Source organism: Sinocyclocheilus rhinocerous, unplaced genomic scaffold (assembly GCF_001515625.1).
Source record: "Sinocyclocheilus rhinocerous isolate Xijiao unplaced genomic scaffold, SAMN03320098_v1.1 scaffold11, whole genome shotgun sequence".
NCBI classification, from domain to species: Eukaryota; Metazoa; Chordata; class Actinopteri; order Cypriniformes; family Cyprinidae; genus Sinocyclocheilus; species Sinocyclocheilus rhinocerous.
Window position 1 is genome coordinate 746,451 of NW_015625587.1, and position 16,426 is coordinate 762,876.

A 16,426-nucleotide genomic window follows, 5' to 3' on the forward strand; every position below is an offset into this window, starting at 1 on the left:
GACACGTGAGACTGCGCATGGTGTATATGTAGTTTAGGCCTATTATATAGTGCATGTTTTCATATCATTACTAAGTAATTCATTTGTTGACTAGATGCTGCATTAGTGGAGAAAAAGATCAGCAGTATGTTTGCTGTCAAGGCTGACACCGTGTCTACCCTGGAACGAAACGTTGTCATGTCGTGCCTCAAAAGCTGGAGGTTGTTCACACTGGACGCGATAAAGCGACAGTGACAAAGCGATCCATTTGTCCTTCATGTCAGTAGCGCGAGTGCTTGGAGTACGTCAGCAATAAATGGGGCATCAGTTTACTGGTGGGAATTTCTCATGTCGCATCGCAAAACTAAAAATTTATTTGCAAAAAATTTTTTACGCTCGCTTGAGGTGGTTTTTGACTTGTGCGAAAAAGAGTTAATGCGAATAATGAGAGATGGAAACGCATTTGCCGAATCCACTCGAACAACTTGATGGAAACAAACCTAATTTTCTTTTTTTTTTCTTTTTTGCAAACATTGAAAAGATTCACTTCACATTTGGATGGAAACCCAGCTAATAACGTCACCCTAGGCTGGAACAGATTGTGTATTGTGCATTTTTCAGCAAAACGTTTGTCTTTCTGTGGCTCTGATAAACTCTGTATGCTTCATATAGAGAGCTATAATATGCAATGGACATAGAAAAGAATCCCCCCCCCCAAAATGATCACATTTTGTTGCTTTGCAGCCTGAAATTAAGACGCACACAGTTTTTGTTTCGTCCAGCTGTATTTAATCAGTGCAACTTATAACATCCAAGTGAAAGATATAACACCAAAATATCAGAAAAAAAAAATTAAAAACAGAATCACTGAGTTGAAAAAAAGGATCCCCCCTTGTGTCAGTATTTTGTTGAACCACCCTTTTCTTTAATTACAGCCTTTAGTCTATTGGGAAATGGCGCTAGTAACTTTGTACATCTAGACTTTGCAATATTTGCCCACTCTTCTTTGCAGAACTGCTCAAGTTCAGTTAAATTTGATAATGACCGTTTGTGGACTGCAGTCTTCAAGTAATTTCACAGATTTTTAATGGGGTTTAAGTCTGGGCTCTGACTAGGCCATGCAAGAACATTCACCTTTTTCTCCTTCAACCACTGTGTGGTCAGTTTTGCTGTGTGCTTAGGGTCAATGTCATGTTGGAAGGTAAACCTTCTTCCCATTGACATCTTTCTGGCAGAGGGCAGCAGATTTTCCTCAAGAATTTGACGATATTTTGTCCCATCCATTTTTCCTTCTATCCTGACAAGCGCTCCAGTCCCTGCTGCAGAGAAACACCCCCATAACAGGATCTTACCACCATGCTTTACTGTAGGGATGGTGTTACTTGGATGGTGAACTGTATTGGATTTCCGCCAGACATATCATTTGGTGTTGAGGCCAAGTAATTCAATTTTAGTCTCATCGGTCTCAGAATCTTCAAAGTACGTTTTGGCAAAGCTCAGTCGTGACTGCATGCGGCCTTTCTTGAGGAGTGGCTTTTTTCTCGCAACCCTCTCATACAAGCCACATTTGTGGAGAATTTGTGATATTGTTGTCACATGCACACAATGACCACTCTTTGTCATGACGTCCTGATCCAGGGAGGGTCTGTGTTGTACCAAATACCTTCCACTTCTTAATAATAGACTTCGCTGTGCTTCTAGGCATTGATAAAGCCTTTGGAATTTTTTTTGTATCCATCTCCTGACTTGTGCCTGTCCACAACTTTATCCCGGAGATCTTTTGACAGTGCCTTGTAACCAATAGTTGATTGTTTGCTTCAGTTTCACTACCAAGGGCTGAAATGCTCCAGGAAAGCTCTTTTCATACTGAGCTAATCAAAATGGCCACAGCTGAAAGTCAAATGGCGTTGTGTGCAATTGAGTAAGTGATTAGCTACAACTGATTGAGTTTACAAGTCATTTTTAGGAGGGGGGTGATCCTTTTTCTATCTCACTGTAGGGCTGCACGATTAGTCGAATGCGATTGTCATGCGCCTTTTGATAGTAATGCCGGTTCTGTATAATAATAAGAACTCAGATAAACCGTATATTGCTGTAGTCGTGTGTTTATAAGTCACGTTGAATCAGTGAAAGCAGTTGAATCTTCTGTTTATTCAGCTGCAGCGATAGGCATTTTCTGGGTTTCTTCTGCCAGGCGTATTTGGAGTTTCAGCGCGAGAGCGCCCTCTGGCCTTTGGTTGGAAATGTACTGCTGATCACAGAACCGTGCTTCACTGAAAGATACGCATGACAATCGCAGCTTCTGTCGAATCGCGATCTCGATTTCATTTCGATTTATCGTGCAGCCCTATCTCAGTGATTCTGTTTTTTTTTTGTTTTTTTTTGACATGTTGGTGTTATATCTTTCACTTGGATGTTACAAGTTACACTGAGTGAATACAGCTGGATAAAACAAAAACTGTATCCGTCTTCATTTCAGGCTGCAAAGCAACAAAATGTGATTATTTTAAAGGGGGGTGATTCTTTTCTATACCCACTGTAGATCATGCTTTCTCTTTCCATTTTTCTTTTGTTTTTTTAAACACTGAACTTCAAACTCATCTATGCCACTTTGTTCATTCCTGATGTGAACTTTTGCCCGTTTGGTGATTAAATAATCTCTTTTAGACTGCCACTTGAATTGAATGCGATGCATCTAGTGTGTGATACCTGTTAGTTGTAGACGCAACACAGCGCTGTGATTTTGCCCGGTGTGTGATTGCCATATTTTGTCATTTTGATTAGATAAAGTGCTCTAAAAAAGAAGCAAATAAAGTGTGAGACTATACATACAATATCCATATGTATGTAATTTCAATGCCATAACCTTTGTGTAGATATTTAAAGACGGCCATCTTTAAGCATTACTGTTGATATGAGATGGTATCACTTTACAATAAGAGTCCATTTGTAACACAAACTAAGGTTAATAAAAGCTGTAGACGTATTGTTCCTTGTAAGAGTGTTAATTTCAACATTTACACATTTTTAAATTTTTTAATTGCTTCTGTTAAAGGGTTAGTTCGCCCAAAAATGAAAATTAGGCTGCGTTTTACTCACCTCCGAGGCATCCTAGGTGTATATTACTTTCTTCTTTCAGACGAATCCAGTCGGAGTTATATTAAAAATTGTCTTTGATCTTTCAAGCTGTTTAATGCCACTCAGCGGGTGTTGCATTGCTTCAGTCCAAAATAACTTAAATAAAAATCGCCCATCCATAAAAAAAAAAGTGTCTCACACAGCTCCGGGGGGTGAACAAAGGCCTTCTGTAGCGAACCGATGCGTTTTTGTAAGAAAAATATCCATATTCAAAACGTAATAATCACTTGAATCTAGCTTGCGCTCACGGTTGTAAACAGAAGCAGTTCCGGGTGAATGACGTATGAGGTCTATGAAAGAAACTATGAAACAACAGGCAAAAAAATAGTATGTGACCCTTTGTTCCTTGAATAAAATCCTGCATTTCTTTTCTTTCATCTCAGAGCAATTTTCTTTCTGTCACTCAGCGGACATGCTCAGAGCTTAATGCTAAAGCCACGGAGAGACAGCAGCAAAAGTAGGACAATGTCTTACCTTTTTTTCTTTCTTTCTTATCACGGCTACTGATTACATTTCACAATTAACTGCATTTTTAAGGTAAACGAGATTGTCATTATAATTTTTTTTAATCTTGCCTTTTTAATTATTCCAAAAATATGTGTTATAAAATAAGTGTCTCTTTACAAAGACTGTTCTGAAGCATCAAACTGAAATATCCCAGGCTCTGGTGTTATTTTAGCATTATTTGCATATTATTATTACATATTATATAGTTTTTATTATTATAGTTGTTATTATTATTATTTTATTTAATTTATTTCTATTTTTTAAGTTTTTCTTCTAATATTTATAGTTTCTTTTATTTCAGTTTGATTTCAATTACAGAAAACATAGTTTAATAGCACTAGACATAAATTTGTTAAAGTTAAAACTTTTTGTTGCAACAAAAGTACAAGAGGTTAAAAATCTTTGTGTAGGAAGAGGACTGAAATATTTGGAGGCCGTATGCCACTTACTGCATATCTGCTTTATGTGACTAAAAAACCCTGATTGATGTATCATTCATAGTTTTCATAAGCACATGAATAAGCAGCTGCATAATTAATCAATTATGCGGACTATGTCTGTGCCTGATGTTTCATTTAACAGCAGCACACAAACAAAATCACAACTGTTTCTTACTTTGTTTTGGTTAGTCGTCCATCATTATGCCTGACCTGGACCTTAACTATCACCTGTCTGTCTCGCTCAGTTTGTCTGTAAAATTACTTCTATTGGAAAGTCATTTTCTCCAATCTCTGATTCTACAGATGTGGAGGAAAACACCTGAGCCCATATCAAATCATCCTGACACACCTGGTCTCAAGGCAGCACAGACCTCCAATCCAAACAGAGCAGAGATTCTCCAGTGGGTTCTGAAAGTTCATAATTTTGTTGAGAATTTAGGATAAGATTTATATCCTAATTTACCCTCATGAAAGAAGAACTGAAGATGACCTCAAAACTCACATTAACATTACATTACTTGTTTTTATAGTGAACAATTAATCAGTCCACATTATTCCAAAAAAAAAAAAAATCAAATTTTTTTTTGTCTTTGCAATCTTCCTCTATTTCTTTTCCTGCCTTTGTCAATTAGACTGAAAGGGTTATTGGATAATGTTATTGGATTATTGGATAATGATATCTGGCAAAATGAGTCACAATGAGCAAATTTTCAAAAATGAGTTATTTTTATGTTCACATTCTCAATTAAAAGACCTTCAAAATGATGTATGATTTGTTGGAATCGGACAAAAAATGACTGAGCTACACCTGTTTGAAGTCAATATAGTCGGCAAAGTAAATTTTGAGAAAAATCGAGTTAAAGGGATCATATGATGCGATTTCAAATTTTCCTTTCTCTTTGGAGTGTTACAAGCTCTTGGTGCATAAAGAAGATCTGTAAAGTTGCAAAGACTAAAGTCTCAAATCCAAATTTTCTGAAGGTTCCAAAGCAAAATTACCTGCAAGGTTGAATCTTTTCCTCCACTTCTTTTCTTAATAATAATTACTATATTTATAAATCACAATATAGCTATTTTTATTTTATCTTTGTTATTATAAATAAGAACAGATGCAAAAAAAAAAACTAGAATATAAGAAAGAAACAAATAATGCATTACCTTTTTCATTTTACATATAAACAAAAGCATTCAAGATGAGGAAATACATCAACTTCATGCTGTTGATCGCCGGATCGGCTTTCACCGTGGACGAAGTGGAGTCCAGCCCGGGGTCATCAAATGTGGTTGCCACAAGCCCGCCGGACGCTCCTTCGTCAAATCCTCAAGCCGGCCCATCGCCGCTCACTCTAGGCCGCCGTGTGTTTCGTTGTGAAAGCGAAACTACTTTGTTTGGCCTTCCAAAAGAGGACATGATTAGAAATCAGTGGTTAAGTTGTATTTACAACACTGTTCCAGAACAGTTCAACCCAAATATTCAGATGTGTGCAGCGCATTTTATGGAGGACTGTTTCCTGATCCTGGAAGAGTAGACTACAATGCCGGCTGTTCTGACTCAAAGACTGTAAGTAATCACATGACCCCTTTAAAGTTTTCTGAAGGTTCCAAAGCAAAATTACCTGCAAGGTTGAATCTTTTCCTCCACTTCTTTTCTTAATAATAATTACTATATTTATAAATCACAATATAGCTATTTTTATTTTATCTTTGTTATTATAAATAAGAACAGATGCAAAAAAAAAAACTAGAATATAAGAAAGAAACAAATAATGCATTACCTTTTTCATTTTACATATAAACAAAAGCATTCAAGTAAGAAAAACAAATAATGCAATGTAAAAATCCCTTTAGTGTGTTCATTACAAATAAATTGATTTATTAAAACTTTCAAAAGCAGTTCAATCAAGAGCAGCGAGTGATTCCCTCTTTTCTTTTGTTGTTAAATTTTAACTTTAATGAGGCGGCCTATATTAAGACCTACTGTAATGCACGGAAATAAAATAATGCCACACATCAAATGTTTTTCCCCAACAGTTCCCCAAACGTTCACTTAAGACATACCAGATTATGTTTGCGTGAATACTTAAATAATGTGATTATGTGTTTATGTATCGGTATCCTGCGCAGTCGGAAGCGCCTTTATGCGCGCACTTCGGATGACAGTCAGCGTGAGAAGTGAGCGGAGAAAGGGTACTCCTCTCAGAAAACGTACAAATAAAGGTAATTAAACATGTAAAATTATTATTTGGAGCATTGGGATCGCTAGACGAGGGCTTAATAAACAAATTTTTGTGAAAACCTCAAAATCGCCTAAAATCGACATTTTTCACTTATTTTGCCTGTAGCTCAAAATTAGCCTGTGCGCATTCCGACTTTGCCAGCACGGGTCACAAATAGCCATTTAGCTATTTTAGCAAACACTCATTTGCTCTAACTCCATTCTTGTGTGTAATTCAGTGTGTAAAATGTCTGATAATCCAATCGATTTCTACTCTACATGTTTTGTCAATAAATGTCTTGTTACATTACATTACAGAAGTCAAATTGGTTGTCAATGGCAATTCACATTGACATGTTTTTGAACAAGGTGATGGAGATATACACAGAAATGAGGCCAAAAGCTGTCAAAAAGTATTTATGAGAGCTGTAATGTTACATTTAAGATGACATTCAGAAGTACAGTGGACATACCCAATTTCTTCTCATCCAAGGAAATTTAAGTCACCTTCCCTAGAGCATTTTCAACAAATTCAATGTCAAGTGCACCATCCATCTCATTAGCCCTTATTTTTATGACTAATCGGATATATAATCATTTTCTTGTTGTGGGGAAAAAATAATTTGAAACAAATGAATTATTCTTTGGTTGCCAGGCAATTAAATGCAAACCCACCATGTCATGTAGGTGTCCTTCCAATTGAAGTACTCTGTGTTACTGTCATCTAATTAATTTTGCATGCATACCATTTTCGCAGAAGTCAGTGAAACAGTGGGTTTTGAAAACATGTTGTATACATTAACTTAACAGCTTAAAGCTCCTGCACTTTTTTGTTTTTTTAAATGTGGCGAAAACTAAAAAAAATGTGGATGTGATTGTGGCTGTCAGCGGTTTTCATCAAACACAATGGTTTTGGTTCAGACATTACAAATAAACAGCATTCTTTTTAATTAATAATAAGAGCTCAGGGGTAATAGACTCATGTAGTGTGAATATATAAGATGACTACTTAGATTTTTAACATGTTGTGATCACTGGAGTAAAGCTGGAGACCCGCAAGGCACTTAAAAATGCATGAGTGTGAAAAACACTGAAAACAGATTTGTGCTGGAGGCATAAAAAACAAACATCTTGTCAAATGTGGGAATTCTTCATGGTGTCTGGTTTGAGGTTTGAAATGGATTGATATGTACAGACATTCGAAGCGTCTTTCTCTTCTAAACTCTTTCCGCCTGCTGTCTAAAACTGACTTTGCATTCATGATATGATATGATGTGCATGCATTTTGTCAATGCGAGAGAATAACCTCCAGGCCTAATAGTGGATTGGACAGTAAATATTTTTCTTCCATTACTGTAAGGTATGTGTTATAAATGTCAGACTGAGCTCTAAAACCTGTGTGCTTGTGACATTAGACCCTTCTTTCACTAAACAGGTATTTTGAGTAAGAAGATACATAGACGTGTAGATAATTCCAAAGAAATTACAATTACACAAAAAACTTGATAAGGATAAACTTTTGCAAAAACCGAATTTTAGTTACTTAAAAAAGGTACATTTAAATAAACATACATATATCTAAGCACTCATAAAAAAATATTTAAATAATACTGAATAATAAAGTATAAATATTATTTTTTAATAAAAATAATTAAATAATTATGTTAAATACAAACTGTACTAACTCACTTTTGCCAGACAAAATATATTATATATTTGTATGTTTACAGTATATTATATATTTGTTTACAGTAATATTTTATATTTAATGTATTGTTATATATTATATATATATATATAATTTATTAAAATAATTGAATGTATTTCATTTAATTTACAGTATTTTATTATATGAACTGATATGTAAATATGTATATTTATATATGTATGTATTTGTATATGTATGTATATGTATTTTGATAGATAGATAGATAGATAGATGCTCTTTACAGCTGCATCAAGAATATGAAGTACATACAGGATTACGGGAAATGTCTTGCTGTCCCCTGCTGAGTCAGAGTATATGAAGACCCTTTAAATCTCCCTCGAGGCCATTGCATCCATCACGCAGTGTGTGGGGTCCTGCAGGGCGCATGATTGAGCTCTCCATGACTCAGGACAGACAGCAAGCCCAGAGGTCCTTTTGTCCCTGAACAGCACACAGGCAGGCAGGGCACAGGTTAATGAAAATCACCAGCTTCATCCCTGCAGAGCACCTGACAGATTGAGGGATGCAGGAGTGGGGGACTTATAACAGCAGAGGGTTAATCTAAAAGTAAAGAATGTTTACTATATTTGTGCTATATATGCAGTCGACTGGAAAACACATACATTTAGCATTTGGAAACAGGTTAAGAAACTGTATCCAAATACTGAAACATCCTACAGACGCCTACTGACATGGCTGCTCTCATACCAGAAATTGAAATAAATCTTCCATCAAAGTGTGTGAAATGAACAGTCCCAGAGAAGGAGAAAGAGAGAGAGAAATATCTCCCTGAGAATCCGGCAGATGTACAGTAATTGTTATTCAAAACAGCAGTGTCAGAAAGAAATGAGCGGATTGCTTTTTCTTCCCGGAGGAAGAGAGGAGCACTGGTCTTTCTGAATATCTCCGAATCAAAGTCACTTATTAACCACACAAAATGATCCTGCTCACTGCATCTTTTCAGGGGCCTTATCCACTGAATCTCATTTGCAGAGATAACAGTCTTTCATCTTGCATAGCTGATAATAGTGTCTTTCCTTCTGCGGGGTAAGTGAAAATGTTTGGAAGAAGAGTATGATATTACAAAATACATGATGAAAGAAAAAAGCTTTGAGGGTTTTTTTATGCCTTTGGTTGTATGAGGCATTTACATGGCAGAAGTCTTAGTGTTTCCTCAGATCACTATGCACTTTAGAAACGTATAACTTTAGAAGGGTGATGTTTCTGCATCCTTAGTCTTTAGATGTTCATGACCCTTTGTGTACAAGTTTGCATGTCTTTTGGTGATTTTTTATTTTTATGATTTAATTTTTTATGCTGATCATCTAAATTAATTTTGGATTTATCGTTAATTTTTTTTTTTTAACTGACCTTTTATTCGACCTGGAAAATAAATGGTTAAACTTTATTCTGAATTATTCTGAAATCACCATGTAGTAGGTGCTGTGAAGAGTTACTGTAAATTTATGTTATTATTTAACATTTTAACTTCTAACTATAGATCATATTAGCAGGTTTGTGACCGCCAGATTCACTACATCAAGTAAGACTGTGTGACGCTTGGTCCTAAATGGGAATATTTTAAAGTATAATAATATCTACATTAATTAAATATCTAAATAAAGAGCACAACTAAAATGCTAATCAGACTATAACTGGAATATCAGCTTGAATTTGAGTTTTTTTTTATGGATTTAGATATAGGCTACTAATAATCAATAGTTAAAATGAATTTGAATAGAATAATTATACTGAAAAGTAATTCAAATAAACAAAATAGAAAAACTAAAATAATAATAATGAAATATTATTAAGAAAGAAATATTATTATCCATGTTGGTACATTTCTCAGATCACAACAAAAAAATCTTAAAACTACTTCAATGTCCACATCATCTAGTCATTTTCTCATCCTTTTGAACAAACTGCCAGAGCTTTTTTTCCCCTCGTCTTTTTTCCCCTTCTCCCAAAACAGCTTATACTACTGTTTCAGCTATTAAAAGTACCATTAAAACCTTAACGATACCCATCCCTAACTATAGCCATAGTTCACATCAGGAAATACTGAAAGAGTATACTGTTATATTGACAACATTGCTAAACATTTTGACTTGTGAAACATCTTGTTTATGAACAATGAACCAAGGACTTGTCATTTTGATGGCACTGATATGTTCATTGACATACATTTTGAGAGATGACCTAAAGATTACAGGCCTTTCCAGGCAATCCATTGTGTGGAGCTGTTTGTTTGAATTGTTTTGAGAAATGCTTGCTGGTTTGCAAATGTTAAAGAGGACATATTATGCCCCTTTTTACAATATGTAATATAAGTCTCATGTGTCCCCAGAATGTATCTGTGAAGTTTCAGCTCAAAATACCCCACAGATCTTTTATTATATAATTTTGAAAATGACTATTTTGAGTGGAAGCAGAAAAACGCTGTTTTTCGTGCCTTTCTCTTTAAATGCGAATGAGCTGCTGCTCCCCGCCCCCTTTTCCAGAATAGAGCTGTGCCTTTACAGCTCCTACCTGCTAAAAGCATCTGTTTTGGTTCCAATTATCATGTTTATCTTGCTGAAATCATGCGTTTTAAACCATATTAGTTTAAGCTTCTGATATACAGTTTTCTGAGTGCACACATAAGAAGCACACAGACAGAAAGTGGCTGTCACAGCATGTGAGTACTAAACTAATGTGCAGCCAAAGACAAAACAGTTAGCATGTTTCCATGGCATTAGAGCTGGTACAGGTACACCGTTGTCCTAGAGGTTTGCGCGGGACTGTTTTTTTAGTCCCGCTCCTGCAAGGTTCTATTCCGCACCCACCCGCTCCCGCTATATATTCACTCTTTGTTCACCCGCATTCGTCTTGTCAAGAGTCTTGAATTTATTGACTTTGACTTGAATTTATATGAATTATCTTAAGACACAAAATTCATTTAATATTTTATGCAACACAGTAGGAAAAAAAGTGGCAGAGAAAATAAAAATGTTGTACAAAAATTTTATTATTTTTATTCATCTTGTCAGGATACAATTCATTTAACATTGACAACACAATAGGGAAAAAGTGTCGCAGAGAGAGAGAAAAAAATGTAGGTTGAAGAAAAATAGCCTATTAGCTATTTTTATTCGTCTTTTCAAAATACTAAATTCGTTTGACATTTTTCTGTTAACACAGTAGGAAAAGTGTCACAGAGAAAAATAAATAAATACGACAGCTTTCATTTAAAATTATAGGCTAAGCAAAATATAAACAAAACCGAGTTGAACGTCTTTCAAGGACAGCACATCCACACTTTGCTCCATCCTTATTCTGCTCTGTCACTCATCGACAACCTGCCTGTTCTGTCTGAGGGCCGTATATTTACAATCGTGATCAAAATTACATGTAATTTTGAACTGTCTCTTTTCATCTGGGAGGATAGGGATGTGGGACTGCCCGGTCATCCACTGGAGAACCTGTTGGACAGAGAGGGGTTGTGCGCCACCAAGAACTGTATCTCCTTCCTCATCAGCATTGGACACATCAACTTTAAATAAAAATATAAAAGAAACAATTCTTATTTTAGGTCTTCGAACAAAGCAGTACAGCTTTAATAAAAGTGGTGTCTAACCTTGGTTATATAAACAAACAGGTACATAAGGTAATTCCGTTAGAAAAGCACAGCAAAACAGACAAAACTAAAATTTACCTGCCACATCAAGCTCTTGCAGGAAGTCTTGAAGGAAGTTAGTCACCTTCCTCTCAATTCTCTCTTTTGACGTTCCCTTTTCACTGTATTGTGGCTGACAGTTCATCATGATGAAGTCTGCATCAGGCTACAAAACAAAAAATAGAAAAAAAGAAATCAATTTGGTGATTACCTTTCTAAAAATAAAGAAAATACTACTGGAATTGAAATTATAAAATATTTAACATACTTTTGTTATCTTTCCTGGAACAAACAGTGGTTTGCATAATTCAGAGTTTTTACTCAATTGATCCACCAGGCCATACAGTTGCATGCCATTTTGAAGTTGCTGCAGAATTGGAATCAGTCTTGTTGTAGAGTGTAAGACAATAGCACTAAAGAAAAACAGACAATGTTTTAAAAACAAACAAATGACAATGCCAAAAAAACAAATAAAAAAAATAAACTCACCGAATGATGCTTTCTTTCTGCTCATGATTAATCTGACTAGTGTACCCACAACTAACAATTTCATCAGCCAACATCATTAGAGATTCTGTATCTGCAGCATCTTCAACCTGCAAAATTCAATAGTGGAAGAGATGGTTAAGGATCATCTTAAATATATGAACCTGACACACATTCTACATTGAGTTCAAATGATTGCTTACCCTACAGATGAGAAGAGAAGATTCCAGATCCATTACATCCTCCTTGCTCAGACAACTGAAGTTAACTTCTCCTGCACAGAGAAAGTTGTAGCACCACTCCCTCAGGAATGCGGGAGCAGGGCCCCCTTGTGTAAGACTGACTGCAAATATTTCTCCAACTATTCTGTTTGTAAAAGGACAACCAATAAAGGACCAACCGTAAAACTACATAAGCATGTCCGTCTTTTTCAATGCATTAACATAAATTAACTTTGATAGATGACTGCATTACCCACCTGAAATTATCTTCATCAAGGTCAGTTAAAGAGTATTTAGGATTTTTTCCCTGGCTCCCAGTTCCCTCAAAGAACCGGTTTTCAATCCCTGAAATCATGTCTTAAGCAAAGAGCATTTTTTGTTAATGACTTCTTGTTATATCAGATAAAAAATCTAGAAAATAAGTAAAAATAACTCACCAGTCAGAAATTCCTTTCTGAGAGCCAGTATCAATGCCTGACTCTCCTATAAAGACTACCTTGAGCAGACTGACGGGAGATGCTGTTTTCTTTCTTTTCCATTGAATAATGCCTCTCTCTGGAAGGTCTTCTCTGTCGACACACAACTTAAACTCTGTTGTTGTGTCAACTTGCTCTTTAAGGAATGTCAGGACATCTTCAAGGCTGTGAAGCACATAAATAGAGCATCGTTATGCACATGCTGCGCACAGACCCCCGCAAATAAAACGCGTGACGTTTAAAGCATGCGTGCATAACAATCCTGAGCGCAAACTGTACCGGTGGTCAGTAAGAATAAAGCGCAGATATGCTGTTCTAAATGGACGTCGGGAACGGGAAATTGTTAGATCGCCAGCTCCGGTTCAAATTAAACCAGAGTTACTGACCGCTACCGCGTTTTATTCGGGAATTTAATCCCGCGGCGCAAAAAATCCGGTCGGGTCGAGCCGCGGGAATGCAGACCTCTACGTTGTCGCTTGTGAAATCAAATGATGGCGCCGTGGGTGGATACGTGCAGATTAAGGGGCGGTAATATTATAATGAGATCAGTTTGCAATGTCACTAGGGGAGCGAAATCAGACGCGCTCATTTTTTCAGATGCTTGCAGAAAAAGACATACCAAAACAAAGTTAATGGGTTAATCTTTTTCACGTTTCCTTGGTTGGTAGATGCACAGAGGACCTGATTATAGCACTTAAAACCTGGAAAAGTCAGATTTTCATGATATGTCACCTTTAAGGATGATTCAAGAAATGTACCAAAGAAACTGTGAAAACTAAAAAAAAGTTCTGTCAATGGGCCAGTGGGTGTTTCTTACAGTATAGTTTTTTTGGCATAAAAATTGTGTTTTTATCTTTTGTTCAAGGTGATGTGAAGGATTTAGAAACCAGTAACCACAAAGGGTCCTCATATGAGACTAATCAATCGGCTATCAGCTAAGCTGCTGCTACCCAGTTTGAAAGTTTTTTGGCAGCTACTCTGTGTTTATCAGTCACAGGGAGTTCTTTACTGGTCAATACAAAGTGGGAGTGACCAACATTCTCTAGTCCCAGCAGAGGAAGACTTTCTAAGCGCTGAAATGATCAGTGAAAGATTAATTGGACAGGACAGAGCCATCTCTGCAAGGCTTTGATTCTCCTTAATTATTCACACTGGCCACTGGGATCTGCTGTAAATGTATCATTGTCTGATGCATTGAGCCCTGGAATTGACCAGGATGTTCAAAGGGAATTTTAAAAACACCTACAGTAGCTTAACTGAGATTTGCAACACAGACAAAACAGCAAGCGAGGAAAAATAACCAGCTATGAATCTCTCATTATAATGATAAAATATAAGTCTCACTTTACAAACCTTGCCTTGAATTATTAATACTGTGTTCTATGTTTTGCAAAGTAAAAGCGTTTTACCTTAGACTGGTGGAACAAAGCGAATCCATTGAGACCTATGTAGGGTTAATCTGAAGACCGTTTTCCTTGCTAGCCACTGTTTCATGATAACACAACAACCTTGTAAAGTGGAAGGACATCAAACTGCTTGATGTTCAAAGTTTTTAAATCTTGTTTATGGCTCTAGCGTGAGCCTTTGGGCGTTGAAACCGATGGCATGGCTCTATGTCAAGCACACCCCTCAGAGATTCTTACATGTGCAATATCTCAATTTCACTCTCTGCAGGTCAGTTATGCTCAGCCAGGCGAAGAGCGACGATCAATGGAAGCAAAGAAGCTCAAATTGCCGGCAGTGTAAACCGACCCCAAGATTTATTTGCTTAATTAGTTTGATCCTCAAATGTACAAGCGCAATAAAAATGCCAAGGCTCCTTATTCTCCCTTTCCCTCTTTTTTCCCTGCTTGTTTTCTTTCACACTCAAGCACACTTTCTGCACAAATAGATTATGAAATAGAGCACAAAAAAGCCACGGAAAAAGACAGCCACGCTATCGAAATTATTACTATGTATGAATATATCCTGTAGATAGAAAATAATAATTAACTTGAAAATAAATAAAATAAAAATCATCAAAAATATATATAAAAATGAATAAATTTAACTGATAAAATGGGAGAAATTTTCTATATTTGCCAAAAAAACAACATTCACTGAATTTGCTTTACTGAATTCCATAGACAGATAGAACAACAGCGATAAATAGATATAGAACTATTGACTGACGAACGGATGGATATCATTGGACATTTTGCATATCTGGAATGGGACAGTGGTCCTGGGCTCCTACATGAAGAGGTCATTGTCCCAGAAACAGGAGCAGTGTTAGGCACTGTTGTGTCTCTGCACCTTGATTCGCTCTGAAGTGTTCTTCCATACAATTCGTCACAGCTGATGCTAATTAGACAAAAGTGGCTGTTGCATATGTAACAGAGGCCAGCGAGTAGGTGCTGTGCAGGTAAACCTCACTCCCCTGATCTCAAGAGACGCACTAGCGACTGACGCTAGAGGCTGCAGTCTTTAGCCTCCTTGTTAGTGCGTCCGTCACCCATGCCGGAGACCCACTCAGAACAAGAACGAGGTGTGGTGGTGAGGACCCGGGAGTGAGGGGTTACATTGGTGCCGTGACTCGGATGGGAGTGAGGTTTAGGGGGGTGAGTGTAATGGAGGCCAGCGAGTAGGTGCTGTGCAGGTAAACCTCATTCCTTGATCTCAAGAGATGCACTAGCGACTGACGCTAGAGGCTGCCGTCTTTAGCGTCAGTCTTTAGCCTCCTTGTTAGCGCGTCCGCCTCCCATGCTGGAGACCCGGGTTCGAGACCAACTCGGAACAAGAACGAGGTGTGGCGGTGAGGACCCGGGACAGGGCTCCAGACTAACATTAGAGAGCAGTGGCACCAGCGCCACTAAGTTCTACAGATGGTGGCGCCAGGAGCAGATTTGGTAGCGCTAGGGGTGGTGTGTGGGAGTATTAAAATATAGATAATTTAATCATAATCAAGTGCAGTTACTAATAATATTACATGTTCATTTCTTGTTTATTTTTCTATTGTTTATTGTTTATACAGATTTGACAGTAAAGCACAGAGATTAAGTTAAGATGCATACAAAATTTACTTTTATTAACAACAGTAACAGGTGCAAAATCTAATTTTTATATAGAAAATTTATATATTTCACTCTTATTAAATGTACCATTATTCTTCTAGAATATGGAACTGACCAACTTCAGTGATTATGTGTGATTTAGTAGCAAATTGAAGAAAAGTTTTGCTTTATAACCCATTTTTACGACAAGAAAAAGGTGTATGTCAGCGCTGTTTATAACAGAGAATTATGTGCAGAATTTGAATGATTCTCACTAGATCTCGCAGCAACCTTATCATTGTGCGGCGAATTCAAATGCTTCTCACTGGATCTCGCAGCACTGTTGCATCTGTGCAGTAACAGTGTCGCAAAATTAACTTTGGCTCCCGTGTAAAGCTGTTCTGAGCTCGAACAAGTTTTTTTGCGTCGCGGTCCGAGCTGATAAACGGTCCGCGCTGCGCAGCTGAAACGTAGCGCGGTTTAATTTCGCTTTAGTTTCGTTTGCCGTTTGATGTTTCTCAAATGCAACAGAAATGGCAGCGCTTATGATGTGGACAACGCGGTGG

At 36.9% G+C, this 16,426-nt stretch overlaps 1 protein-coding gene across 1 annotated transcript; it reads right to left on the reverse strand.

Annotated features, from left to right (window-relative positions):
* Positions 1 to 8,478: 8,478 nt before the first annotated feature.
* Positions 8,479 to 12,707, reverse strand: LOC107755961 (uncharacterized). Its single transcript, XM_016572928.1, has 7 exons — positions 12,606 to 12,707; positions 12,335 to 12,538; positions 12,135 to 12,241; positions 11,914 to 12,058; positions 11,685 to 11,811; positions 11,361 to 11,522; positions 8,479 to 8,495 (listed from the first exon to the last, which is right to left on the reverse strand). The coding sequence occupies exons 1-7, from the start codon at positions 12,705 to 12,707 to the stop codon at positions 8,479 to 8,481; spliced, it is 864 nt and encodes a 287-aa protein (XP_016428414.1).
* Between the last annotated feature and the right edge of the window lie 3,719 nt (positions 12,708 to 16,426).

Bases quoted from the DNA above. Each gene is read 5' to 3' on its own strand.
- LOC107755961 (XM_016572928.1), bottom strand. From the start codon at position 12,707: ATGATTTCAGGGATTGAAAACCGGTTCTTTGAGGGAACTGGGAGCCAG. The intron at 12,059-12,134 runs GTGAGTTTATTT...GTTTTTCTTTAG, and splicing joins CAGAAAGAAAGCATCATTCG to TGCTATTGTCTTACACTCTA. The intron at 11,523-11,684 runs GTAAATTTTAGT...TTTTATTTAAAG, and splicing joins GCAAGAGCTTGATGTGGCAG to TTGATGTGTCCAATGCTGAT.